The sequence below is a fragment of the Tauraco erythrolophus genome, chromosome 18, assembly GCF_009769465.1.
Source record: "Tauraco erythrolophus isolate bTauEry1 chromosome 18, bTauEry1.pri, whole genome shotgun sequence".
Lineage (NCBI taxonomy): Eukaryota > Metazoa > Chordata > Aves > Musophagiformes > Musophagidae > Tauraco > Tauraco erythrolophus.
The window spans coordinates 16,327,372-16,353,582 of NC_141482.1; the positions used below are offsets into that span (position 1 = coordinate 16,327,372).

The following is a 26,211-nucleotide window of genomic DNA, read 5'->3' on the forward strand; positions in this document are numbered from 1 at the left end:
TGCACCCCTGCGATGCTGCAGGGCCGTGTCCCACCCCACACTCCTGGTGCTGGGACGGGGGTGGCTGCGGGGTCCCCACTCCCTAAACCCCCCCAGGAGCCCGGCTCACCCCCAGGCTGGGGGTGACACTGCCTTTGCCTTTCCCTTTCCTGTGCCCACCCCAAACAGGTGCCTGTAGCTCATCCTCCTCCACCTTGCTGTGTGTTGGTGGCAATTTCCTTATTTTTAGGGCTTTATTTGGAATTAAAACTCATCCCTTACGTGCAACTCCCAGGAGGATGCCTGGGGTGATGCCACCCTGGGGTGGGGGGATGCAGAAAGGGGGGATGCCAGCTCTGGCTCCGGGGCTGCCCACCCCTGCAGCACCGAGCCTGTCTTAAAAGTCAAGAACAGTAATAATTTAAAAAAAAAAAAAAAGAATCCAAATATTTATTTTTCCTTTTCTTCTGGATCTGACACATCAACTCTCCATCGGCGCCGCAAGCGGGGGGCCAGCCTGGCACAGCACCGGCCCAGCCCATGGGGCTGAAGTGGTCTGACCCCCCTGCAAGGGATGGGGGGGACACCCTGTGAGCAGGGGGAGGGTGTCCCTGATGCGAAGGGAACCCTCCTGCAAGGGTGGGGGGACCTGCCCCGGGCAGGGGGGCAGTGCCACACATCTGTCCCTGTCCCCATCCCACCCATCTTGCATGGGGAGGGGGTGGCATTGCCCAGCCAAACCCAGGCCTGAGCCGCTGCCCAGGCAGGTGAGTGATGGAACGAGAGGGGAGAAAGGGTTTGGGAGGAAAAAAGGGGTTTGGGGGGTGGAAAAGGGGTTTGAAGGAAATAAAGCCCCTTAAAACCCCCCCAGGGCTGGAGGCATCACGCTGCCGCAGCTCCACGGCTGGTGTCCTCCCATGCCCTGGGCGGGAATATTTAAAAATAGGAATTTTTCATATATTTTATTTAAAAAATAAAAACACACGAAGGAAAAAAAAAAGAAAAAAAAAAAGAAAAAAAAAAAATCAAAAATCAAACCGAACCCTCTTTGTGCAGTTTGGCTTAGTGCAAATGGGCGCGTTCCTGCAGGCACTTCCCGGAGCATCGCCCCGCCGGGAGCCGCTGCTCCCCCGGTACGAAAAATAGAGAGAAATGACGGTACAAAGAGTAAAAACCCCCGGGGGGGGGAAAGGAAGGGGGGGGGGCAGGCGCCCACCTCTGCCCCGGGCACTGGGGGTGCCCCCCAGGAGCAGGTGGGGGGGGGGCAGGAACGGACCCCCCCCCTTTTCTCAGCCCCCGCCAGCCGCAGGCACAGCTTATTTGAGCGATGGGAGCCCCCAGCCCCCGGGGGGGGGGTCCCCAGTCCGGCACGGGGAGGGGGGGCCGGGAGCAGCGGCCACCCCCCCGCCAGCCCCCGCCGCTGGGGGCACGTTTAGCTTATTTTGAAAGGGAACAAAAAAAAAAAAAGGGGGGGGACAAGCTCCGTGGCGGGGGGGGTCTGTGTGCATAAAGCTTTCGGGGGGGCCGTTCCCTGAGTCCGGGGGGCTCCGGGGGGGCTGAGGGGTGGAGGGGGGCGCGAAGGCACCTCGAGTGCAAAATGTGCAAGAAGGAGGGCGGCGGTGGCGTCAGTCGAGGAAGCGCTGGCACGCCTTCTTCCAGCGGCACGCCGTGCACCACAGCTCCCGGTTCTCCATGCCGTACACCTTCCGGCACTTCTTGGCCTCCCCCCGCGGCCTCCTGCGGGCAGAGGGGACGTGTCGGGGTGGTGGGGGGGGGGCACACGGGCACGCGGGGCCGGGGCACCGACGGTGATGGCTCACCTGGGGCCGGCGGGCGGTTTGGGCAGTGGTGCGGCGGGCGCGGCGGCGGGCACCGGCGGGCGCGGGGGGAGCGGGCAGCCCTGCCGAGAGAGGACATGGCACCGTGTCACCCGTTGGCTGCGGCACTGGCACCGGAGGGTGACGGTGATGCGGTGAGCGCGGCGGCAGCCCCTCTGTCCCTGGTACCCACCCCCCCGCCACCTCACCTGGTACGCGTGGTCGGTGTGGACGTGGCAGAGGCCAAGGGGGGCCGGGGGGCTGCGGGGGGAGACCAGTGCCAGGTCGGGGTTTGGCAGTGCTGGCGGCACCGGCCCCGGCGTCTCGGGACCGGGGAAGGCAGGTGGCACCGAGGAGGTGGGCGAGACGGGCGTCAGGCTGGAGAGCCCGTCCGTCAGCGAGTCCACGTCCACGTCCAGCTCCGTGTAGTAGAAGTCCTCCTCGCCGTCGCTCTGCTCGAGGTCGGCTTTCCGGCTGCGGAGAGAGCAGGGTCCGGCTGGGGCGGCTCTCCCCCCTCCCCACCGATGGCAGGACACCGCAGAGGGCACCGGGGGGGTGGGTCTGGGGGTGCCCGGGGGACCCCAGGCACTTACCCAAGGTGCACGGTTCGGATGTGCTTCTGCATCCCTGAGGAGCTGCTGAGGACTTTGCCGCAGCTCTTCCACAAGCACTTGAACATCACCTTGGTGGAGTTCTGCAGGCGAGAGGCATCAGGTTGGCACCCCCGGCCCCATCGCCACCCCGCCACCATTCCCACCGCCATCATCATCGTCATCCCCATCCTCACCCCCATCCCCATCCCACCTTCCTCTTCCGCGGGACGGGCTCTCCGAAGACGAAGTGGGTGCCGTCGGGCTCGTCAGGGCCCTCGTCGGGCAGCGGGGTGGGCAGGAAGGTGCTGGGGACGTGGCTGGAGAGGGGAGGCGATGGGGTGGAGGGGGTGGAGCGGTCGCTGGGGGGGTCCCAGCTCCAGTCGCCGCTGGTGTTGCTGCTGCTGCTGCAGCTGGAGGACATGGCGGGCGCCTCCTTCCAGACCTCACCGCCAGGCTCTGGCGAGGAGGAGGAAGGTCAGGTCCTGCCACAGGACACGTGTCCAGGGATGGGGGTGGACACAGAGGTGCACTCTTACCTGGGGCGGGGGTGGCTGGCGGGTGGGCGAGCACCAGCGGGCTGGTGGAGAGGCTGGTGAGCACCGTGGCTGCCATCACCTCGTCGATGCCCGCCTTGCCCGAGAGCTTCCTGCCAGCGAGAGCAAAGCCACGGGGAGGATGCGGTGAGCACAGATAAGCCCCCTCCCAGGACCCTTCATCCCCTTCCATCACCCACCGAGGTGCCAGGACCCCCTACCCACGGTGCTCAGGTCTGCGCCCACCCCAGGGGTGGCTTGAGGTTGGGGGGGACATGGGTGGAACAGGGTCACGGTGGCAGCACTGCACCGGGGGCATCACTGCATTCAAAGGCACCTGTGGGTGCCCAATCCCCTGCAGCACCCAGGGCTGCCAGGCTGATCCGGGTGTCATCCCAGCAGCCAGACTGGAAAGAGCAGCGGGCAGCGGCGCGGGCAGCGGCACAGGCAGCGGCACAGGCAGCGGCACAGGCAGCGGCACAGGCAAACAGCCAAAACGCCGCTGTTTACCGCTCCAGGGGCCGGAGAGGAAGGGGGGAAACCCTACACGTCAGCGGGCAACACCGCGCCGGAGGGTACCGGCACCTGCATCCTGCCGCCAGTGCTGCGAAACGCGGCGTTGGCTCGGCTCGGGCCAAACAACTTCCTGAAGTGGGGGAAAAAAAAAAAAAAACAACAAAAAACAAACCCCAAAACTGAGACAAGCCAGAAAAAAAAAAAAAATTTTTTTTTTTTAAAAAAACAACAAAACAAGAGGTCCGGGGCAGCAGAAGCCATTTTGGAAACCGCTTGTGCCACAGGGATGGATGAATACGGTGCTGGAGAGCGGTGATGCTCTCCGAGGGCTCATATATGGCACCTTGGTCACCACCCGGCATGGCCAAAGCTGGGCAGAGCCCTCGGTGCTGACAACCAGTCGCAGCCGGAGACCCCGGCGCCGCGTCCGAGCGGCCAAAGTCCTGTTGCAGCCGGCGGGGAAAACAAATCCCGGCTTCTGGCGGTGAAGCCGGCAGGAGGTTTTGGCAAAGCGGTCACCCGTCGCCCATCGTGGACCTACCTGTGCCGGGGCACGGGATGTACGCCGAATGTAACGCCAGGCATTGCTCCAGCCCGGCGTCCAGCACCCGCAGCATCGCTTCCCGGCTGGCCGGCTCCCGGCGTGGCAACGGTTCCCCCAGATGTGGTAGCCAGCCTTCGGCTCCCGCCGGCAGCCCCCGGCCGCCGCAGGAGAGAGGAGCCTGCGGGAGAGATGGTGGTCATCAGTGAGGGATCCACTGAGCACCGGATCCCACCAGCATCCCCATTCCGACCTCGGGAGGTGGCCCAGGGGAGCCGGCGCAGCGTCTCCTGGCAGGATCCTGCCAGCTGCTCAGTGAGTCCCTCTGAAGTAGATCCCAGTGGATCCCACCAGGTCGTGGCTGGGATCCAGCAGGGATCCACCCCCCCAGTGCTCTGCAGAGGCAAGAGCATCCTCCTGCGAGGCAGCGCCCAGCGCTGTCACCCGCCAGCAAAGCAGTGGATCCCTCCCCGGGTGGATCCCACCCCCAGGGCCACAGCAGGGACCCAGTAGGGACCCAGTAGGGATCTCTGCGGAGCCAGAAGACCTGACACCCTCCTGTAGGGCGGCTCCAAGGTGCCAGCACCCACGTGCCACATGACAGCACTCAGTGGATCCCTGTCTGAGCAGATCACCCAGGATCCAGCGGGGATCCCCACGGAACTCTGCAGAGCGGGCAGCAGGCTTGGCCCCGTCGGGACAACTGGAGACAGAAGCACCCACTGACTGAGCGCCGGCACCAAGCGGATCCCGCTCCAGGCAGATCCCAGGTGATCTCTCCGGGGCTGGGGGATCCCCCAAGAAGGCTGCAGAGCAGGGAGCAGCCCTTCCCGCGGGGTGACCCAGGGCAGCCGCACTCGCTGGATCCCTCCACGAGCCGTGCTCCAGGCGGACCAGCCAGGGCTCGGACCCAGCAGGGATCTCCCCGGAGCCCTGCGAAGGAAGGAGCTGCTCCTCAGGGCGGCTTCAAGGCAGCCGTGCCCATTGGCCAACGGTCAGCACCCAGTGGATCCCTCCCCAGGCAGATTCCTGGAAGATCCCAAAGGGCTGGGATCCAGCAGGGATCCCCCGGGGGTTCTGCAGAGTGGGGAGCAGACGGGGTCCGCTCCAAGAGATCGCTGTCCTCCGGCTGCGCGGCAGGAGCGAGCGGATCCCTCTCCAGGTGCATCACCAGCAGATCCCTCCGAGTTGGGCTGGGATCTTGCCGGGATTTCCCTAAACTCTGCAGAAGCAGACTGGGCTGCTCCGGGACAGCAGTGCCCACGGGTCGGCCATCAGTGGATCCCTTTCCAGGCGGATCCCAAGCAGATCCCAGCGGCAGAGCAGGGATCCAGCAGCGATCCCCCGGAGCAGGGAGCAGGCAGGGCTGCCCCAAGACAGCAGCGCCGAGCGGATCCCTCTCCGGGCACATCCCAGGGCTGGGATCCACCAGGGATCACCCGAACGGGCTGCTCCGGAGGGTGGGGAGCACGGAGCACATCCCCCCCCCCCCCCAGCCTTTGCCAATCTGGGACCATGGAAAAAGAGCCCAGCGAGTGGATCCCCACCGCGGGATCCCACCCTCCAGCTTGGCGGAAAACCACCGCGAATGGATTCGTCCTCCCCCGGGATTCATCGCGGCAGATCCCACCGGGGGGGGCGGGGGGGCGGCGGGGCGCGGGGGGGGCCCCCCTCCCCGCGCCCCGCCGCCCCCCCCCCCCCGAAGTTTGTCCCCGAGCGGCGCCATTTTAGCGACGGGGAAAGTTTCGGGCGGGCCGCTGTCAGCTGTCACCGCCCCCCCCTCCTCCTCCTCCCCCGGCTCCCCCCCCCCCCCCCCCCCAACTCCAGCCGCCGCCGCCCCCGGTACCTTCGGGGCGGTGCCGCCGCCACCGCCGCCGCCGCCCGGTTCGGGAGGTGGAGGCGGCGGAGGATCGCGGCGGCGGCGGCGGGCGGCGGCGGCCACCAGCACCGCGGGCGGGCGAGGGGGCTCCATGCGGGAAACGGCGGCGGCGGCGGCCGCGGCCGGGCCCGGCGGGGGAGCGCGCTCCGCCGCGCGCGGCCCGGTATCGGCGCCGGCCAGGCCACGCCCCCCACGCCGCCCGCCATTGGTCAACGCGCTCGGGTTGGAACGCGGCCGCCGCTTTCGCCGCTTCCTATTGGCTGCGTCGAGCTGCCACTTTTATGCGCCGCGACACGCCCCCCCCCCCACCTCGGCCTCGCGCCGGGACACGCCCCCCCCCTCCCGCCGCCGCCGGGACACGCCCCCGCCGGCAGCGGCCATCTTCGCGCGCCCCGCCCTCCCGCCGCCCGCGGGGCCCCCCAAAAACCACCGCCCCCCCCCCACACACACCCCCCGCCTTTAAACCGGCGGTTCGGGTCCCCCCCCCCCCCCGTTAGTTTTCAGGCTCGGAGGCTGCCGGGCGGCCCCTCCCCTCCCGCCAAAGTCAGGGGGCTCCCCGAAAGTTGCAAGGTGTCCCGCAAAAAGTTCTGATTTTATTATTATAGGGCGGAATTCAAGGGTTTTCCCCCAAAATGCGGGGCTTCCGCCAGCGTGGAGGACCCCTCAAAACTCCTCCGGCTCCCGCAAAGTTACGGGGTGGGAACTCAGAGTGCGAGAACTCGTGGGGTTCCCCCAAAAGTTATGCCCCCCCCCTCAAATGATAGGGCTTGCGGGGTTCTCCAGGAGCTGCACGGCTTCCTACAAAGTTATGCGCCCCCAAAGTGAGAGGGGTCCCCCAAAGTCTGCCCCCCGGAGGTTTAGACCTACTGGAAGTCATAGGGCGCCTCCCAATGAGCTATAGGGCTCTCCCAAAAGTCACCGCGCCTTTCTGCTGGGGATGGGGAGCGTCCGGATTTTTGGGATGGGAGAGCGCTTAGTGGGAAAGGGGTCTTCAGCCCCGCATGGGGTGCGCGGGGTGCCCAGGCATAAGGGGTGCATAGGGCACCTGGGTTTACGGGGTACTTGGGGTAGCAGGGTGCACAGGGTGCCCTTGGTGCCCGGGGTACCTGGCGTGCACGGGGTGCCTGGGGAGCCCCGGCTGGCACCCACCCGTGCTCTGCTCCTCGCCTGCCCCGAGCCCCGCGGTGCCGGGAGGGCCGGGACGCCCGGGCCGGGCTGCTGTTTGATTTACCAGCCCGGAGCCGAAGGCCGGGACAGAGTCCGTGCGGCTGCCCCGGCCGGTGGCCCCCCCATGCCCCAGCCAGCCCCCCGGCAGCGCCAGACTCGCCAGCGCAGATGATTCAGGGCCGTGGGAGTGCTGGGGCTGGTGCCCGGGGATCCCCTGCCCCTGGCACAGGCAGGAGTCCTGGGGTGCTCGGCCACCCGTTGTCCGCTGCCCTCGGGGGTGGCTGGAGGTGTCACCTCTGTCCCGCTCCGTGCCAGGGCCAGGCACTTTCATAAGCATGAAAAAAAACCCAGCAAACTGGGAAAGTGCCCACATGCCCGGCCGAGAGAGCGGTTGTCAGCCTGGCACGGGCACCCACGGGGTCCCCTTGCAGGCTACAGAAAGGGGGGGAGCAGCGGGGTGACAAGCAGCGCCCCCCACCCTCTTCCCCCCCGGAACTGGGGCACCCACAGGTCCCCAAACCTGCCCGCGGAGCATCCCCGGCAGCTGGCGGGGCCACGGTGGGGAGTGCAGGAGGAGGAGTGCGGCCGGAGCAGCCTTCATCCCCGGCCTGCAGCTCTGTCCTGGCCCCGGTGGGCTCTGGCCCCGGGACCCTCATTAGCGCCGGTTGTTCCTGGCCGAGTCCCGGCGGACCCGCCGCCTCTGCCCCCCCCGAGCAGTGACCCCCGGGCCAGGCTCTGCCGCAGCGGGACCCGCAGCCGCTCCGCCGGCCGCCCCCCGCTCCGGTTTAATGGTTAACGCCAGCCCGAAGCGCTGAGCTGGCGGCTCCAACAGTTCGGAGTTGGGCAACTCCCGGGAGCATCGCCTGCCCGTTGCACGAGGGCTGCGGTGCCATGGCCTGACCCCCTTCCCGGGCACGGCAGCTCTGCAGGGTGGCATCCCGGCACCGGCATCCCTGGGCGATGCCCCTGTGGTGCCCAGATATTCAGGGACGGGGCTGGGACCAGCTCCAGACTGGGCTGTGGTTCCTCTCCCAGTTGGCGATGCAGAGGGAGCCAGGGCCTTGCCCGGTCTCCCCTGGGCTGCCTACTGGTGGGGCACAGAGCTGCGGGGGGTACAGGGCATTATGGGGTGTGAAGCTGCATGGGGTACGGGATTACACAGGGTCCCGAGCCACGCGGTGTACAGAACCGTCCGGGGCGTGGAGCCACATGGGACACTGAGCCTCACGGGGTGCGCAGCCCTGCGGGGTGCAGCACCGTACAGCCTGCGACGCCGTGCAGCACGCGATACATCGTGCAGCACCGTGCAGCACCCTACAGAGTGCAGCACCGTGCGGCGTGCAGCACCGTGCAGCACCCTACAGAGTGCAGCACGCAATCCATCATGCAACACCGTGTAACACCCTACAGAGTGCAGCACCGTGCAGCACTGTGCAGTATCGTGCAGCGCCGTGCAGCGCCGTGCAGCATGCACTGGGCTCCTGCTCACTCCCCCTTGTGGGATCAGCACCGTGCAGCACCGTCCCCTCGCAGTATGACGGGGAGTCTGCAGCCCATGGGGTCCCTGCACCCAACTGTCCCCAGGGACGAGCAGGGGTGCTCCCCCCCGACCTGCTCCCCTCCCGCCGACACCAACCCCGGCTTTCCTGGCTGGACCATGAGACTCCAAGTGATGCTTCGGGCTGGATCCTTCATTCGCCACCCAGTTTTTGAGCCTCAAGCCAGGGCCCCAGGCACATTTTCCATCACCCCGAGAACTGGGCAGTTGTTCTCTTACTTAAATGTGAGTCGGGCTCTGCCAAGCTCCACAGGCAGCACGGGAATTCCGGGCAAGCAGGCAGCCCTGCACACGGGGCTTTTCCTGCTGCCGGAGCAGGTTTGGGAGATGCTTTGGCCGCCGCCAGCTCGGCGAGAGTAGAATCTTTCCCTGGCCCCGTGGTGTGCCGAGCCCATCTGTCCCTGGGGAAGCAACACAGTGGTGCCCACATCCCGTCCCCGTGGGCAGCACCAGCACCGCCCCGACCCCACGGGTGGCACAGGGCCCTTCTTACCCCGGGAGTGAAGCAGGTCTGGTCCCACAAGGACGTGATGCTCCTGCGCGGGGCCGGTGCAGCCCGAAGGCAGCTCCCAGGGGATTTGGGTGGCACAGGAAGGACCCAGCCCTGCGGGATGGGATGATGGAGAAGGGGAGCAGGGGCAGGATGCGGCCCGGGGCAGCTCAGAGGAAGCCCACGCGCCGATGCGCTGGGGCTGGCGGGAGGAAGAGCGCAGCAGCATCGGCACCAGCCGCCCTGTGCCGTTTTCTATCGGGGCCCTTATCTCGCAGGGGGATGGGAGCAGCTGCCGGGCCCCACTCCTCCATCTCGCGCGGCTGCGGTTTGGCATCGAGCGCGGGGCTGACGAAGCGGCACAAGCGCCCGAGCTGCCTCCCGGCTTTAACGTCTTCAGCCTGCAGCGGGTTTTGCGGAGCGCCTTGTTTTCATTTTTCATCTCTTCGTCTGCTTCGACGGAGGGGCAAAGCTGCCGAAGGAAGGCGCGTGGCTTCCTGCCCGCTGCACGGCACGGCGTGGCACGGCGTGGCACGGCAGCTCTGCGAGCACCAGGCCACCGTGCCGCGAGGTCGGGCAACCTCCGGCCGGACGGACACGAAGCGGCTGTGCTACATGCAGAGGGGCTGCAGTGAGAGGGGGGGCTGCAGCACAGCACCCATGTTCCAGCACCTTCAGAGCTCACCCCCAGGCGCATCTCCGGGGACAGCGGGCATCCCTTGGGGCAGGGATGCCAAACTCTCCGTGGGGAGGAGAGGAGAGAAGTTTGAGCGCCAGGGGCTGAGGGCTCCGGGTGCATACTCAGCTCTCCCGAGCATTTTGGGCACCCATGGAACAGCTGCAGCACCCGTGGCAGTGGCACAGAGGGGAGAGGGCAGCGAGTGCTGTGCCAACACTCCCCAGCTCCAAACCCAACCCCCACAGAGCCCTCGAGCTGCAGTTTTGGGCACGGCCCACCCCTCTTACCCCATCTCAGCAGCTCTCGGTGGCTGCACGTCCTCGTCTCGGAGGTGCAAACCATGTGTGCAGGATGGGTGCACCTGCTCACGGTTACGCTGCGCCCAAAGCCGCCCTCCCAGCACCGGCACCACCGCGTTGCTGCAGCAGCAGCAGCCGCCGCCACCAGAACCAGTGCTCCAGGTCCAGTCTAAAGTGTGTTCTCCCAAACAGGATAAACCCCTCTCAGCCTTTTAATGGTGTTTGGGAGGTGGCTGCTCACAGAGGCACCCTTGCACGTATCCAAAAGGTGGGACTGGGTGATGACAGAGCTCCTGACTGTGCTGCCTTGTACTGAGGCACGTGGGGTACGTGACCAGAGATGCCACGCTGGTCCCTGGCCACGGCCGGAGCTGCCACACTGGTCCTTGTAACTGACCTCGGGGCATTCAGTGATGGGAGCAAAGCTAAAGGTGCTCAGGGCTCGCCGGGGCCCTGCTCTCCTGCAGGCAGAGGGAGGAGGATGGAGATCCTCACTCGTGGCATAACCCCAGTGATGAGGGGCCCAATCCTGCCGCCCATGGCCACGGGATGGCCCACAGCCCCGCCACCACCTGCCCCAAAACACGACCGGTCCCAATCCCTGTCCCTCTGGGCTCCCACGTGGCACTCAGCACCCAGCTCGGGCCAGACATTGCCCTGCAGAATCCCCGATGATCCCAATGCGGGGATGAGCCCCCAGGACATCCCCCTGTCAACTCGCTGGTGCAGGGTGGGTTGGGATGGGACAAGGACGCTTAAAGAAAAGTAACATAAAATATATACAGAAAGCACTTGCAGAGATGCAGCTGCTCCGGCGGGTACTGGGCTCACGTGCACCCATCCCTGGGGGGCAAAACCCCCTGGAAAGCCAGTCCCAGGGCAAACCCCCCCCTGCAATGGTGTCCAGTGGGGATGTGACCACCGTGCAGCAAGGACCCCCCTGCCAGGGGATGCTATAGGTTGGTGATGTACACCTCCAGCCCGTTGGCTGCCGTCCTGGCAGAGGCTCGCCGGGACTCCCCTGCCCAAACATCGCTGACACTTTCGTACAGGTTCTCGGGGGCACTGGGCTTCCCCCGTTTCGTTGCCTTCTTCCAGTTAAGGTCCACGGCCTCATAGTCGGGGTCAGGGCTGCGGCTCTGAGCAGTCCAGGCTCTGTCGCTGATGGACTCGTAGCAAGGGTCTGGGGGGGCTTGGGCTGCCAGGGACCAGCACCTGGCCGGGGCACTCTCCTCCTGGCGGGTGGGCGGCCACCCAGCACCCATCTCCCTTGTGGACGATGCAGGGACCTGGGTTTTCTTCTTGGTGGCTTTACACACCGTCGAGTACATATCTTCCAGCTGCAAAAGGAAGGAGGGGATTTGGGGGCAAACCCTGCCCACCGCGGGGTATCCCCATGCCCGTGACCCCCTCCAACTTCCCACAGCCCCTGGGGTGATCACAGCAGTGGATTACCCACTGGGGATCCCACATTTTGCACAACCCAGGGAGCCTTTTGCAGGGCACAGAGCAGCACTGTGGGCATCACTTGCCCTCGAGGGCTTGGATCCATCCTGTCCCCCCAAAAAAAGCTCCACTGGAAACGCAGCAGCCTGATTTACACCGTGCTCCAAGCACGGGGGTTACGGGGAGGCAGGGTGTTATGTGACCCCCTGTGTGCCCCCTCCAGTGAGCACAGCACCAGCCCCACACCCCATCCCTGCTGCCCCCTCCTCCCCGAGCCGTACCTTCAACCGGGGGGCATCGCCCACGCCGTCCCAGCACCGCGGGGCTGCGGGAGGCCCCGCCATGGCCCCATCCTGCACCTCCGCGGGCACCGTCTTCTTCACTTTGTGGACACAGGCGTAATCGGCCACCCCGTGCCCAGCACACGGAGGGGACATCTGGGTGCCGGTGGGCACAGGGGGCACCGGGGCATCCTCCCCCCCCACCGCCAGGCATTCGTACACGGTGTCCGGCACCGGCTTCCGCAGCGGAGCGAAGAGCAGGTTGGAGTAGGTCTGGTCGGGGGCTGGGGAGGTGGCCGGGGGCTCAGGGACGGGGATCTGGGGCAGCTCACGGTGCAGGAGGACGCTGATGCCAGAGCTGTGCCCGGAGTTGGCACTGGCAGGGGAGCCCATGGCACAGGCGATATCCAGGCTGGCTGGCCGCTGGGCTGCGGGGAGAGGGGAGGAGATGGGGGGATGCCGGGGACGCAGCACCAACCCCTGCGCTGGCACCACGCGGGCACCATGGCACGTAAGTGCATGCCACAACATGCTCGCCGGGCGGTGTGGGGGCTGTGGGCACCCACCGAGGGCCACCAGCCCCCGTCAGCTCCCCCAGCCCCGTGGCCACTCACTGTCATCCCTGGCCATCACCCGGTACAGCTCGTGCAGCTTCGTGTCCGACTTGCTGAGCGACCGCAGCTGCGTCTGTCGGAGCAGCGACTGCAGCGGGGGGAACGGGCACCCTCAGGCTCGTGGCCAGGAGCTGCGGTGCCCAGAGCTCCCCTGGGCACATCCTGCCCACCCCCAGCCTGCGCTTACCTCGTCCACCAGCTTCACCCCATCCGGAGGGATCCTCTTCTTCCTGCCCCTGCTGTGGGGAGAAGCGGAGCTGAGCCCAAGCTGGAGGCAAGGAGAGGGTGCCCCAGGACCCCGACCTGGCCATGATGGGCATCGCTGTGTGCCCCTTGTTGGAGCAGCAGCACCCCCTAAACCCATAACCCTGCTCCTTCACCAGCCCTGCAGCAGAGCCTGTGCTGGCTGGGGGCTCAGTTGCATCCTGCCGAGCCATGCCAGGCATGCCTGGCATTGCCCCTGGCATCACCCATCCTGCAGGGCTCCTCCTGTGCTGCCACATTCCCCATCACCAGCTGAGATGGGCTCCTTTGGGTGCAGTGGAGGGCAGCGACACAGAGGGGTGCAGGATCAGGCCAGGCAGAGCTGGGGGTTCAGGGTGAGCGGAGCAGCAGGTCCCAGCTCAGGATGGGCACATGCGGCATGTCCACGTTCAGCCACTAAATGCCACCGAGGGGCTTCCAGCCCCGTCCCCAGTGCCAGGAGGGAAAGCTGGGGGGTCGTGGGCAGCACGTACCGTCTGCAGGCAGCGCACAGAGCACCCAGGTAGACCAGGACGCCGAGCAGGGCCAGGGCAGTGCCAGCCGGCAGGAGTGGGGGCCGTGCCAGCCCCTCGCCGCCGGCTGCAGCCATGCGGGAGCCGCTTCCGACACCACTGCGGGGCCGAGCTCTGGGGAGAGAAAACACGAGTCAGGGTGCAGTCGGGTGCTGCTGGGCTCACCACGGCATGAGATGGTGCTCCGTGGTGCCCAGGGCTTGCTGGGGGCAGGGGCACCCCCTCCCCGGGGTCTCCGTGATGCCTCTGCTGCTCTGCCCAGCCCGGTGCAGACACCTCACAGCGGGTGCTCTGCCACCCCCTGGAAAATCTTCAGATTTTGGTTCCTTTTAGGAAAATAAAACCAACCAATAAACCCAACAGGATCCGAGGTCCCAAGCTGCCACCGGGATGTTGAACAGGAGATGCCCAGAGGCTGTGAAAACCCTCTGGAGACATCCCAAGAGTGCCAGCGTGCTCTCTGGGGACACCGGGACACCGCCCCGGGCTGTGGGACAGGGTGGCACCGCTCCCCAGCACAGGCAGTGGGGTGGCCCAGATGGGACAGGCAAACAGATGACTCAGCTTCCCGGAAACGGGGAGCTTCAGCCTCGCAGCCGCCTCTCCCTCCTCTCCCTCCTCGCACGCCAGGCTCAGCGTCCCGCACCGGGACACCCTCCTTCCGCAGCAGGTCTCGCCCTCTCCCCCTCCGAGCCCTGCGAGTTTTGGCCCCGTCCACCAGTGCCATGACACCCACGGAGTCACCGGGGAGAAAATCCCGGTGGGACTGACGGTGCTGCCGGTGTCACCGGTGTGTCCCCCCTCTGCAGCGCCGCGCGCCCGGGGGGCTGAGCCCAGCCCGGCCCTGCAAACCCCACCGAGACATTTCTGCTCCCGCGGGAACCCCAGTCGCTCCCTGCAGCATCCCAGCACGACCCACACTGGGGCTGGGAGCTGCGGGATCGCCACCGAGCGCCAGCCCAGCCGGCTCTTCGCCGCAGGCAGCGTGGCACGAACGGACCCCGCGCCCCCTCTGCCACCCACCCCCCCGGTTCTGCAGCCGCTGCGAGCAGGGAACACCAAACCTTTCCACCACTTTCCTCCTCCTAAAGAAACAGCCGTGCCTTGCCCAAAGTTTGCCTTCTTCCCTGCGTCTTCCTCGCGGGAAAAGGTCCTCCCCTGCAAACCGCGGCAGCGGCGAGGCCGGAGCAAGACGTGCAGAGCCGTGAAGGTGCCGGGGAGCCCGACACCAAGGGCAGCTGCTCCCGGCCCACCAGGATCCCACCCGGGCTCCGGGTGACATCCTGTGCCGTGGTCCCTGTCCCTCTGCCGTGACGCCCAGAGCAAAACTGACGCCGCTTCACCTGCACCGACGTCGAGACGGCGGCGGCTGCTCCCAGCTCCGCGCACGCCCCGCTCCCCAAAAAGCCTGGCCTGCTCCTAGGGATGGGAAACGCCTGGTCCGACGGGAGACCCAGGCGTTTTCCCAGCACCGGAGTAATGCACAGCTCAAAGAAGCCGGGATAACTGATCCAGACAGTCCCCAGGCGGGACCGGGCTGGCACAGCCGAGCAGGACAACTCCTACTATGGCATAACTGGGGACACAGAGAGCCCGAGGGGCACCTGCACACCTCCTACTCACCCTCTTACATACCTTAATCCAGATGAGGAAGATCAGACGAGCTCCGGTGAGAACCACCCACCACACCTGAACCTCGGGTGCTCCAGCAGCCCCAGCCCAGGGGTGAGCAGGAGCTCTGTCCCCACCGAGGGACCGACCTCCCTCCCCTCTCCTCCGCGCCCCGTGTCGCAAGGCAGCGTCTCTGGTGCATCCTTATCCCAATCATCAGCAAGTCTCTGCCCACTTGTAGCACCTTTTTATCTGAGAGCTTCCCACGCTTTTGGAAACTTCCCTGACTGAAGCCTTAACCCCCGGAGAGCAATTATTACAACGTGGAAAGTGAGACAGAGAGGGTTTGGGGACTAACTGGGCTGGACAAACTGGCTTAGATCAGAGCTGGGAAGGGAAGGCTGCTCCCTCTCCAACGACATTTTAATTAGACAACACTGCTTTTCCGTCTGAGCACACACTAATTACACGGATTATACCTGCAACACCTGGCTGAACTCGTTCAGCTCATCAGCGGGACCGGCCCGCGGGATGCGGGAGCGACGGCGTCCAGGATGGCACCAAGCAGGCTCCGAGGCTCCGCAGAGAAAACGACACCGAGGCACACGGCTGGGAGCTGGTGGCGTGCTGGAATGGAGGAGCGAGCTTTTAGCACGCTGCAGGCACGCACGGGGCTGCTTATCCCACAGCGGGGGGATTCTCCATCCCAGAATTTCTAAGATGGAAGGATGAAGGGAGAGGCTTCCCAAGTTGAAATTAATACAGAGGAAATTCTTCTGACCTACTTTCTGTCGCGCGGGAGGCCAGTGGTTGCTCCTGGATCTCTGACCCACAAAAATGCCCAGGGCCCGCGCTTTCAGGCTCAACGGCCACTGGGAGAAGCCACTTCTTGGGACAACACGTTGGTTCTCCCAGAATTACCAATTTGGGAGCAAAATCCAGCGCCTGACTGAAGCCGCTCAGGTGGGACTCAGCGGGTTTGCAAGGCAAAGTCTCAAACAGACCTTCTGAACCGAACACCTGGATTTCCTGCCAATAAAGTTATCGATCTCCCAGTCCCGGGGCTGTTCTCCGGGGCGGGAGCCTCAGCAGACGGGATGTCGTAACGCGCTGGCTCCGTGAGCCAGGATGGCTCGGAAGATGAGAGCAGTCACAGCCGTTGCGTACGTGCCACCGTGCCACGCGCACCCCCAGCTCACCGCCGGAGCAACTCCCTTTCCCGACACCCCAGCACGGGCACCACAAACGCAGTCGGTTTGTTACTCCGGGACGTTGGAGTTTTTCGTTGACTCCTACAACAGGCGCAAGTTTCTCAGCTGCGTTTCACGAAAACGAGATTAAATCTACTGTAAAATTAAGGGCTGCTGCCGCTGCCGATTTCGCCTGGCCTCTGATTCATCTACCCAGATAAAACCACACACGAGGCTCGGCACGGGGTGACGAGAAGAAAGTCTATGAAGCTACTAAAAGCACATTTGCAAGAAACCAGGACAAGCACTACGAGCTGGTTTCCATCAGTGGTTGCGAACACGGCTGCAGCAAACACAGCTCAGGTACCCTGGGGAGTTGTACCAAAAAAAAGTCCCAAGAAGCAGAAGTAGATCTTTTTTCCCCCTCTTCATTTATGGAAAGTGAAAGCCCCGTTAACAGTTGGTCAACAACACTGAGTCTGCCCTAGACCATGGGATGCAATTAGTGACTTTCAAGACTATTTCAAACAAATATCTCACAAATTCACTGACATTTCCGCAGCGGGAGGGAGAGATTCCGTCGCCAAACTCCTCCGGAGGCGTTTCCTCTAGAAAGGACCAACTATGTTACTAAATGCCAGACTCAAACGTCACAAAACTCGGATGCACATTTCCAGTTAACGGTCCTGATCGCTACTCATGTGCTGGAGTGGCTTTGGTGAAAAGAGTTTTCAGACCTTAAGGTAGGCAAGCGACCCGCCTGCTCGCGCCCTGCGGCTTCGGTCGAGGCTGACATCGTTCCGGCGTTTTTCTTTCTTTCTTTCCGCCCTTCCGCGACTGCTGGAAACGCTCACCGGGGCCGGGGAACGCACCACTAAGCACAAGAACCTGCTACAGAGGTTTGCTGCAGAGCTGAGCTGCAGCAGGACACCAGCTCGGGCAGGACCTCGGGGCTGCAGTTGTGGGCAGCCACATTCCAAAATCTAGGATGGGCGTACTATGGAGATACGTGCTTTTCTTGAGAACCACTGCCCAGCTCGGTGGTTTTCTTGCCACAAATTCTGTAGTTTGACACACTTCAGGTTTACAGAGGACAGCGTTTCTTTGACCACGCTCTCTCAAGCGTCCTCACCTGCAGCCAGGAGCTCAGCAGTTCCCCAAGAGCTGTTCCACGTGCAAGGAAGAAAACCTAGTCCCCCCCTCCACAAGACAATTGGAATTTCTTCTGTTGAAAAAAGCAACGCCCCACACCTCTGAACCCCACAAAAGTAATCGGCTCCCACTCAACCCCTAGACCCAAGCCACGGGACCCCAGCAGCACAGCCAAGTTCAAACATCTTTTTTTCTCCTTTTTAAGCCCAGATGCTTCCAGAGCGACAGAGCATTAAGCGGCGCGACGCCCACAGCCCTCCTCACCACCAACTCAAAGTCTAACCCAGCCGATGCTTCCCCCGTGCAGTGGGGGGATCCTGCCTGTCCAGTGCAGCCAGCTGCAGCAGCAGCTCCGACAACGCTGCCGTTTCTACACACATCACGGATTTTTTTAAAAGTGTTTCCCAACCCCTGGTCCAGTTGCAGATCCCCGAGATTGCCAGGCAAGGAAGCAAACGCCACTTACTTTGCAGGAACTCAAAAGCTGAGGAGCGTGAATCCGATCATGCTCCCTCCCTCCCCAGCCAAGCTGGAGAACTCAGTTTCTTTTATCCCGCAGAGTTATTCCTCACGAGGGGCTCCCGAACATTTCGGACATCTTGATCTCAGCTCTCTCACTCTTCAGCTCCTTCTCGAGCAGGCAGCTCCGAGCAGATACCACGCAGCAGGCACCACAGCTCGCTTCCTGGCCTCGGAGGGGGTTGCTTCACCCGCAGGTGGGCTGGGTTTCTCCCCGCCTTGGCTGCCAGCGGAGCTGCAGACAGGCTCGGCGGGCACCCGGCACACAAGAGCACCCTCTGCCGCGCTCCGCTTCCCACCCAGCTGGTTTTAGTGCCAGCTCTCTGTCCGCAGGGGAAGACAAGGAAAGAACAGGTCGCCACAGATCGTCATTACCCTGCGAATGAACGACGCCTTACGAGGACAGAGGGGAGAAAATAAAACCCAAATTTATTCACCAAGGACGTGAACCGCCTTGGGTGGGAGGCAGCAGCCATTTGGAATAGGAGTCTGACAAGTAAGACCGTGGAAATTCCAAGGAAAGGTCAAAATACAACTTAGCCAAGACACAGGGCTAACCCACCCAATTCTTACAGAGATGACGACGTTAAATAACGTCAGAGTACAAAGCCAACCCAAGACATTTCTCTGCCCATCTCAGCTCACCAGTCACGGCCCACTTCAGCAAGAACCCATGCTAAGCTGGGCACATTAATCCTTGTCACCACTCAACACTTGGGTGTGGGAAACAGCCAGTGATTTATGAGGGAAGGGCACGGAGCAACCACTGTGACACCCTGTGAGTTGAGGCCAGCGCGTGGAGAACACGGGTTCAGAACGATGAAGACAGTACGGCCAATTTCGTTAGAAACACATGGATGCAGTGCTCGAGGGAGCCCACACCACCTTCCACATCCACACGGTGTCCACCACAGCAGGATCCGAGTGCTTTCCAAGAGGAGAGGGGCTCTCTAACAGGTTTCCTGAAGATGTTCATCTCGTTTACTTCTGCTGTCACTCCGTGTCTTCTGCGGTGCGTCTGCAGCAATGCTCAATCTCACATGACTCGAAGAACTCTGATCGTATCTCCTTCAGCCTCAGATCTTCTAGTCAGTTTGGCAGCCTGACCCTACAAGTAGATGCAGCTCTACCCAGGCTGACAGCTTTATGAGTTTCTTACAAACAGATAAAAATCACTAAAAGAGCAAAACTTTTGATTAGAAAAATGACTCACAGAATAAAAGGAAATTGATTTCTTAGATTAAGAAAAAAATGTGTCCTTAAGATAATGGCACAACGCACGAGTCCCACCAGAAACAGTCTGATGAAACCACCTTCTCCTCTGGGGCAAGGACTGGCTGCAGCCAACGCAGAATATAACCTAGAGCAGAAGACACTCCTGCCCAAAGACCCTCCACGCTGCAGGGGAGGGCCCTTGGCTTGCTTGGCCGGCTCCCAGCAGAGTCTGGAGCCCCAGAGGGGCTGCACGCTGGGCACACACAGACCTCCTGCTCCTTGTGCTCATTCAGGGCCCAGTCTGACCTGGACCTGGGTCCTGAGGTTTTTTTTGATAAAAGGACCCATGTTGAGCGAGCCACCTAGGACAGAAAGACTGAAGTAATGATGGCAAAACTCAGAAGGTTCCCTGTGGAGTTGTTCCTAGCTCGGAGGTGTGAGAATCTGCTACGCTGCTGTCTTATTCCCCCAGCTTTGGCACTCTACTCGTGGAACCACGCAGCTTCCCATACCAAGTCAATGAGTTAGGCTACCGCACGTCCTGGGGATACTCTTACAGTCAAAGTGACGAAATTTGATGCTTGAGGCCACCAGTACCCACCCCCGAGCTGCCAGTTTTCTGTCTGTTCATTACACTAGGGCTACCAGGAACTACTCCCCTCCAAAAAATGAGTTCTCAGGTAAATCCCACAGCAAAAACCAGAAGGCAGAGAGCAGCTGAAGCAATCTGCCTGTGTTGTTTTCTGCTCTGCTGGAATGTGCTTGGGCCCCTGCCTCCACCTGTGTTTGTCAGGTGGCTGCAAGCACAAGCCACAGTTGGTGGCAGGATGTGGGGCTTTCAAAGCCCCTCCTCAGCTGGCAAGGTTGTCACCCCAGCACCTACCGACCCTGGATGGAGGTGCCACCGCAGCGGTGACAGAGGAAAGAGGTGTGCAAAGAGAGCAGAGAATCATATTTCTTGTGGCTGGTCCTTACACAAGGCTCGGGCTTACTCAGTGCTTTCATGGCTGGACGGATGTGTCCTACTCCCCGCCCGTCCCAGCAGAGCTCTGAACCATCTGGGTTTAGAAACTGCTGCTTTTCAGCCCAGTTTTCAGGCTGGGCAGCCTGAGGCCCAGGATGGCTCACCCAGGCTCTGAGGCCACAAGCCCCGGGGCTGGCTACAAGGACGATGGCCGCAGTCAAAGGCCTTTCTCAGAGACTAGAACTCCGTCATCTTCTTGTGCGTGTCTGCTTTCTTCTGCTCCCGCTGCAGGCTGGCCTCCTGGGCCTGCAGCTGCCCCAGCTGTTTGTGGGCATTCGCCAGCTTCTTCTCCAGCTGAGCTGTAGCAACGCTGTGCCTGAAAGCAAGAAGGATTAGGGCAATGTCATCCTGCGTAATAAGATCAAAGGCTTGTCATCATCCCAGGAGGGTTTGCCCTTTCCTGCGGGATTAGTGTGAGTGACCTGCTGAAAGCCAGGAAGAACTGATGCTCAGCACAACGTGGGCTAGCAAAGGTCCTTCTGTGACCCTCAACAGCAACGCTGCACAGATGGGCATGAGAAGGAAAGGACTACACTACCCTTCCTTCTCCACAGCCTGAATTCCAGCCACAGGACCCTGGACACATCTGCCACTGTCCCAGCTGCTCTGAAGCACATGCCAAAGTCTCTCTCCTCTACCTCTCCTTCGGTCTCATCCAGATGTGTTTCACTCGCTCCCCCTACGCCCCATTTCAAACCCACCCTTCCCAGAAGGGCCAAGAATTCTCAGTTCATCCTGCAGTCCCAAAGAGAGTGTTTTCCTACCGTCCAATGTTGCGTGCCAAGGCTTGCTGGATTCCTCTGATATCCCTCTGCGTTTGTTCAATCTGCTCTGTTGTCTGCAAAAGGCGGACACTCAGGGCCTTCCTGGTGCTCTTGCTAGCGTGGTAGATCTCTTTGCTCTTCCTCTGGGGCACTGCCATCCCTCCAGCCTTCTCCCCGGTGCTCTTCCCTCGCAGTTTCTCATTCAAAAAGTCAAACACGTTGTGGGGAGGCTTACGGCGGCCCACCAGAGACTGTCCGGAGCTGCTCCCCTTTGCTCGGCATTTCCTCGACTTGCCTGCGTCCAGCTTCCCCTGTTTCTTCTTCTGAAGCACCTCAGCACACTGGTCAAGGGACTTCCCTCGAGGAAGGACCACAGCCTGCACCGGCTCCACCCGGCCCTCGCAATTCTTCCCTAACCCTGAGGAAAGACACCGAGCGGTTACTGCAGGTGGGAACATCCCCTCTCGAGTCACCCCCCCAGCACAGGCTCAGGCGGGCAGTCCCAGTTCAGAACAAACCAACAGGCTCTGGAGGCACAAAACTTCCACCCAAGCCACGGGGAGCAGCGAAAGCTGCAGGACACACGGCTGCTACGGCAGGAGCCTTCCACAGCAGAGGATACGTGACAAAAAGCCCGAGGCCACCCGCCAGGATGGTTTCTATGGAACTACACTGGGTCTCACGTTCTCAGCTTCTCAAGCCAGGTTCTTCCGGAAACTGGTTTGGTTCCTCTGGGAGAACCAGCGACGAGCACAAGTAGCAGACTGGCCTCCTAAAGCCCCCAAGGCTCAGCAGGATTTGTGAGTGAGAAGCTAGCTCAGCAGGCTTTGAAGTCTGCGCCCAGAGCCAGGAGATGCTCTAACACAGACATCAGAAGCTTCACAGATCAGGTCCCTTCTACCTAAAGCCTTTGAACATCCCGTGCAACAGTTCTCACGGCTTTAATCAGGAACTTGACCAAGTGCCTCCAGTTTTTGCTCTTATCATGCAGGGGCTGGTGCACACCTATGCCTGCACTTCCACACAGCTGTGATCCATCACACAGCGTGAGCCTCATCCAACAGGCCTTTCGGCAAGGAAAAGCTTTAGCTTCATCCCAAAATCTTCTTTATCTTAACTAGCTTTAGGATCCATCAGGGGACTGACACAACAAGGCAGCTGGGCCCTCGCACCACCAGGACGGCTTTCTCCTCTTACCTTTTCCAAACTCGTATCCCATTTGAACGAGCAGCTTGGAGCCGATACCACGAGTATGGGCTTCCCAGCCGCCGAAAGAGGAACTGCACGCAGGAGTCCACTCCCCGTTCTCCGGAACTCCTGAATCTACCACTGTGGCACAGAAAAAGAAGAATCAGTGAAACACAGAAATAAAGCTGCTACGCAAAACCTTCGCCTGGGGCAGGCCCACAGCATGAAAACCGCTCCGGAGGCAGCACGACACCCTTCTCCGGGCTAGGATCCTTTGGCAGCTCCTTCAGCCTTCCTTGGTTCCTACTGAGCTGTCACCTTTTGGGAACACTGCACAGCGAGTCACTCAAAAGAGAGACCTCACTCAACTTAATGCACATACCATCTCACAGTTTCAGGCAGAATCATCCACAAGTTTTTAAGCTTCCTTTCCTTCCTTCTGGGATGGTGACGCAGACTGACATATGCCATCGGAGTCAAATCTGGCACAGGGGCACATATTACTTACTCTGTGCCTCCAGCTCATGGCTCTGGCATGAGGCTCCTCTCAGCCACAAAGCTAATTTTGCATTATTAGGATCCAATAATGTTTATTAGGCCAAATTAAAGAGCTCTAGGACACAATTTTGTCCCTGTGACGCAACTGGCACTAGCACAGGGAGAGTGCTGTCTGTGTGATCTCAAAGGGCGCTCTCTGTGCCAGCTCTCAGCAGCAAAACAGGGCATGGCTGTTACTGCTGCCTTATCGAGGCACTGGGAGGACCAGACACTCACAATTACTGGGGTCTCGTGCTCTCATGTCGTGAAGCTGCATGAAGCTCCCAGAGATGAAGAAGTCTCCTGATTCACTTCTTGGTTCGAACCAGCCACCCACATAAGAAACAGACTCGGAGCCTGGAACCCAGCTCTGTATTATCACACCCTCCTCTTTCACATGCTGGAAGGTCCCGTGGAAATCTCCAACCTTCACTAGCCCAGCAATTTGCATAAACCAAAGATTTTCGTTTGCAATTGTAACATAACAGCTCATTACTGTTCTGTCTTTCAGCAACACACAAAGAGACGAGCTACTATTCCCTCAGAGGTGACATAATGAAAGGTCCAGGAGGGTAATTCCATAGGTCCTGGAGAAAGGCAGACCTTGACCACGAGTCGCTTTTGCTCACAACGTCCCCACTCTCTCACCTTTAGCATAACCAGAATCATCCACGCTGTCTTCATCAGACTCGGCAGACGAGGCCACATCCTCGCTGCGCAGAGGGGGAATGACACTGTCTCCTTCCACGACGGCCTCCTTGAGCAGCAAGGAATCAAACTTCACCGTGTAGTAACCACTGTCCATGTCTACAGCAGGAAAAGCACGGACAAGAGTTCCAGTAAGCCTCCAACATGCCACTGGCAGAGGGCTTCCTAAAACAGAGCTAGCTCTGGCGGAACGACAAGGGAAAGGGGAAGGTCTGAGGAACACGTGTGCTAAAAAAAATCTGGGTTTTCTTTGTGCTTTAGTTTTCTGTCTGGGGGGGGAGAAGCTGCAATGAAAAGCTGTTTCCACAGTGCCTGTGCTGATACTTAAAGGTTTATTTCTAAAAAAGAAGAGAGATGGGCTGCTGAGAAATGGAACTAAAGAGAAGTTAGACTTGCTCCCCTCTAACCTGATAATAGTCAGAGAAAGGAGGAAAGAGAGACCAAACCCCCACCATTCCCGGGACACGGGAAGCTGCATCAGCAGCGGATGGGCAGGGCCAGCTCCCCTGGTTTTGTTTAAACCAGAGCACGTTATTGCAGTTCCAACCTCATCCGCATGCAGATTCCTGCACTGCCTGTCTCTTCCCTTCTGGTGCAGCTCCTGTACTCATTTCCCATCCACATTCCTGCACCTATGTCTCCTTTCTGCCTGCTGCTCTCCTGTCCCCAGCCTGTTCCCTTCCCAAGCCTGGCAAAATCCAGAATGTTTCTCTCAGCTACGTCACGGGTTTCAGTTTGGGGCTGCAGCTACACGGTCAACGTTTTTCTATCAAAATAGAAAAATGCCAAGTTCATGTTCACTTCAGCAGCAGCCTCCATCCTCCATGCAGAACCCCGCAGAGCCTGGCAGAGCACACTCAGGGGCCACTCATAGAATCACAGACTGGTTTGGGTTGGAAGGAACCTCAAAGATCATCCAGTTCCAACCCCCCTGCCATGGGCAGGGACAACCTCCACTACACCAGGTTGCCCAAAGCCTCATCCAACCTGGCCTGAAACACTTCCAGGGATGGGGCAGCCACAGCTTCTCTGGGCAACCTGTGCCAGTGCCTCACCACCCTCTGAGAGAAAAATTTCTTCCTTATATCTAATCTAAATCTCCCCTCTTTCAGTTTAAAGCCATTGCCCCGTCCTGTCATTCCGCACACTTGTCCAAAGCCCCTCCTCAGCTTTCCTGTAGCCCCTTTAAGCACTGGAAGGCTGCTATAAGATCACCCCGGAGCCTTCTCTTCTCCAGGCTGAACAGCCCCAACTCTCTCAGCCTGTCTCCAGAGCAGAGGTGCTCCAGCCCTTGGAGCATCTCCGTGGCCTCCTCTGGCCCCGCTCCAGCAGCTCCATGTCCTTGTGCTGGGGTTACTCACCGGTGATCTTCGCCGTGTACCAGATGCCATCGCTGTGCTTCGCCAGGCAGGCAGAGCCCACCCCCAGCGTGCCCAGGTCGGGCTCTTGGAAAGGCTGAAGCTCTTCCACAGACACCACCTGCCCGTGTGAAAACCTGCCAGGGAAGGCACAAGAGGAATTATCTCCGCCTCGTTTCAGCAGGCTTTAAACAAAAATTCCTCCTCTCCTTCAAGAAAATGCAAACGAGTTGTCAGCAGTGATGAAGCTTCCCCAGTAATTATGGAAGTTCTATCACACGTTATTTCAGTTACACAAGTTATTAATTTTTCATCTTAAACGTATTATTTAGGCCATGTAACAGAGAACCCATCCCACTCTGGGGCATTAACCTTTCCTTAAGCATCCGGTGAAAAAGTTCACAGATCCTTTGGGATAAACAGGATCACAGAGACAGGCAGGTCTCTAGTCCCACCTCCTGCTCAAAGCACAACCAGCTTCAAAGACCCATCAGGTTGCTCAGGGCCTGATCTCGTTCACTGCTGAAGATCTCCAAAGAGGAAGACTCGACCCTACAACCTCTCCGTGCGCCTGGAACGCACGCACCATCCACAGACATGCTTTGGTGCTTCATTTTAAAATGCTTCATCAGTTTACTCATTTCACCACTCGATGATTACGTAAAATCTCTGCAGCTTTCCCACGGGATTTTCCATTTTCTCTCTGCATGAGCTAAAGAAAACAGTCCCTGTTTACCATATTTTAAAAACCTAAACAAAAAGGCTCCATTTTGCTGGGTAGAAAAGCCACACACGGCTCCTTCAGAGGAGGGTGACCCCTCCGAAGGACCCCCCCTTTGACCACAGGGACATCAGCCCCTCCCAGCCCCTTCCCGTTTTTACCGACAGTTCTCTTTAAATCTGCACTTGTCGTCCAGGAAGAACGGGCACGGCTTCAGAGCCTTGTGGGTGGGATACAGGTACAGCACCCTGACGCCTGCGCTGCCGTCTGCGAGGTCCTCGGTGCCCACAATCATGGCATTATGGTACTCCAGCGTCCCCCACGAACTGTAGTAGGGCGCTTTAACCTTCATCCCACTCAATTCCTCTTCCTCCTCCTCTCTGTCAGACTCCTCCTCCTCTTCACTGTGTTTTGCTTCGTTTTGGTCATCGGTTTCTTCATCTCCCTTTGATGATCTCTCGTTGTTATTCGCCGAAGGGCTCTCAGCAGTGCCAAGTCCAGCGATGGCTTCCTTAAAAGCGGCGTACTCCTCGTCTTGGGTGGCACTGTCTGGGTGGGTGTCCTTCAGCAGACCCACGGGCGAGGAGGAGGAGGCGTCTGTGTCTAACGTAGCCAGAAGTTTGCTCTTTTTCACAGCCACGAGGCTGGACTCGGTCAGCTCTATCAGCTGCTTTAAGTCTTCCTGCAGCTGCATCAAGTCTGGCTGCTGCGCGGGGTCCAGGCCCGCCCCTAACGCCAGCTCCACCTGCCGCAGCTGGGCGCTGTAGCTCTGAATCGCCGCTTCCAGGCTCTCCTCATCCATTCTCGGCAGAGTCAGGGCGTGTTTAACCGCGTCCTCCCCGGCAACTCTGGGCACGTCCGAAGAGCCTGCTGGAGATAAGCGACCTTTTGGGTAACGAGCCTCTGCCCGCAGGAGCCACCGTCTACCCCGTCGCCTCGCCTCTCCCCCGGAAGGCACCAGGCGATGCTCCGGCGGCGAACACCGGGCAGGGACCGGGGAGAGGGAGAGGGAGAGGGAAAGGGAGAGGGAGAGGGAGAGGGAGAGGGAGAGGGAGA

General features: G+C 60.9%; 3 protein-coding genes across 4 annotated transcripts; all 3 read right to left on the reverse strand.

The window, feature by feature from the left end:
• Positions 1-1,604: 1,604 nt before the first annotated feature.
• Positions 1,605-5,951, reverse strand: SLC2A4RG (SLC2A4 regulator). Its single transcript, XM_086623032.1, has 8 exons — positions 5,826-5,951; positions 3,976-4,160; positions 2,926-3,035; positions 2,601-2,845; positions 2,390-2,490; positions 2,006-2,270; positions 1,800-1,879; positions 1,605-1,716 (listed from the first exon to the last, which is right to left on the reverse strand). Exons 1-8 carry the CDS (start codon positions 5,949-5,951, stop codon positions 1,605-1,607), a joined length of 1,224 nt encoding a protein of 407 aa, XP_086479158.1.
• Positions 5,952-11,004: 5,053 nt separating this feature from the next.
• LIME1 (Lck interacting transmembrane adaptor 1) lies at positions 11,005-13,245 on the reverse strand. Its single transcript, XM_086623100.1, has 5 exons — positions 13,130-13,245; positions 12,580-12,631; positions 12,393-12,480; positions 11,779-12,206; positions 11,005-11,391 (listed from the first exon to the last, which is right to left on the reverse strand). The coding sequence occupies exons 1-5, from the start codon at positions 13,243-13,245 to the stop codon at positions 11,005-11,007; spliced, it is 1,071 nt and encodes a 356-aa protein (XP_086479226.1).
• A 4,800-nt stretch (positions 13,246-18,045) lies between these two features.
• Positions 18,046-26,017, reverse strand: ZGPAT (zinc finger CCCH-type and G-patch domain containing). Of its 2 annotated transcripts, none has more exons than XM_086622751.1 (6): positions 25,317-26,017; positions 24,438-24,571; positions 23,029-23,175; positions 21,841-21,972; positions 20,644-21,061; positions 18,046-20,195 (listed from the first exon to the last, which is right to left on the reverse strand). In XM_086622751.1, exons 1-6 carry the CDS (start codon positions 25,955-25,957, stop codon positions 20,057-20,059), a joined length of 1,611 nt encoding a protein of 536 aa, XP_086478877.1. In that variant the 5' UTR covers positions 25,958-26,017; the 3' UTR covers positions 18,046-20,056. The 2 variants fall into 2 exon arrangements, with proteins under 2 accessions (XP_086478877.1, XP_009982270.2); XM_009983968.2 differs by having other exon boundaries at positions 23,017-23,175.
• Positions 26,018-26,211: the final 194 nt, after the last annotated feature.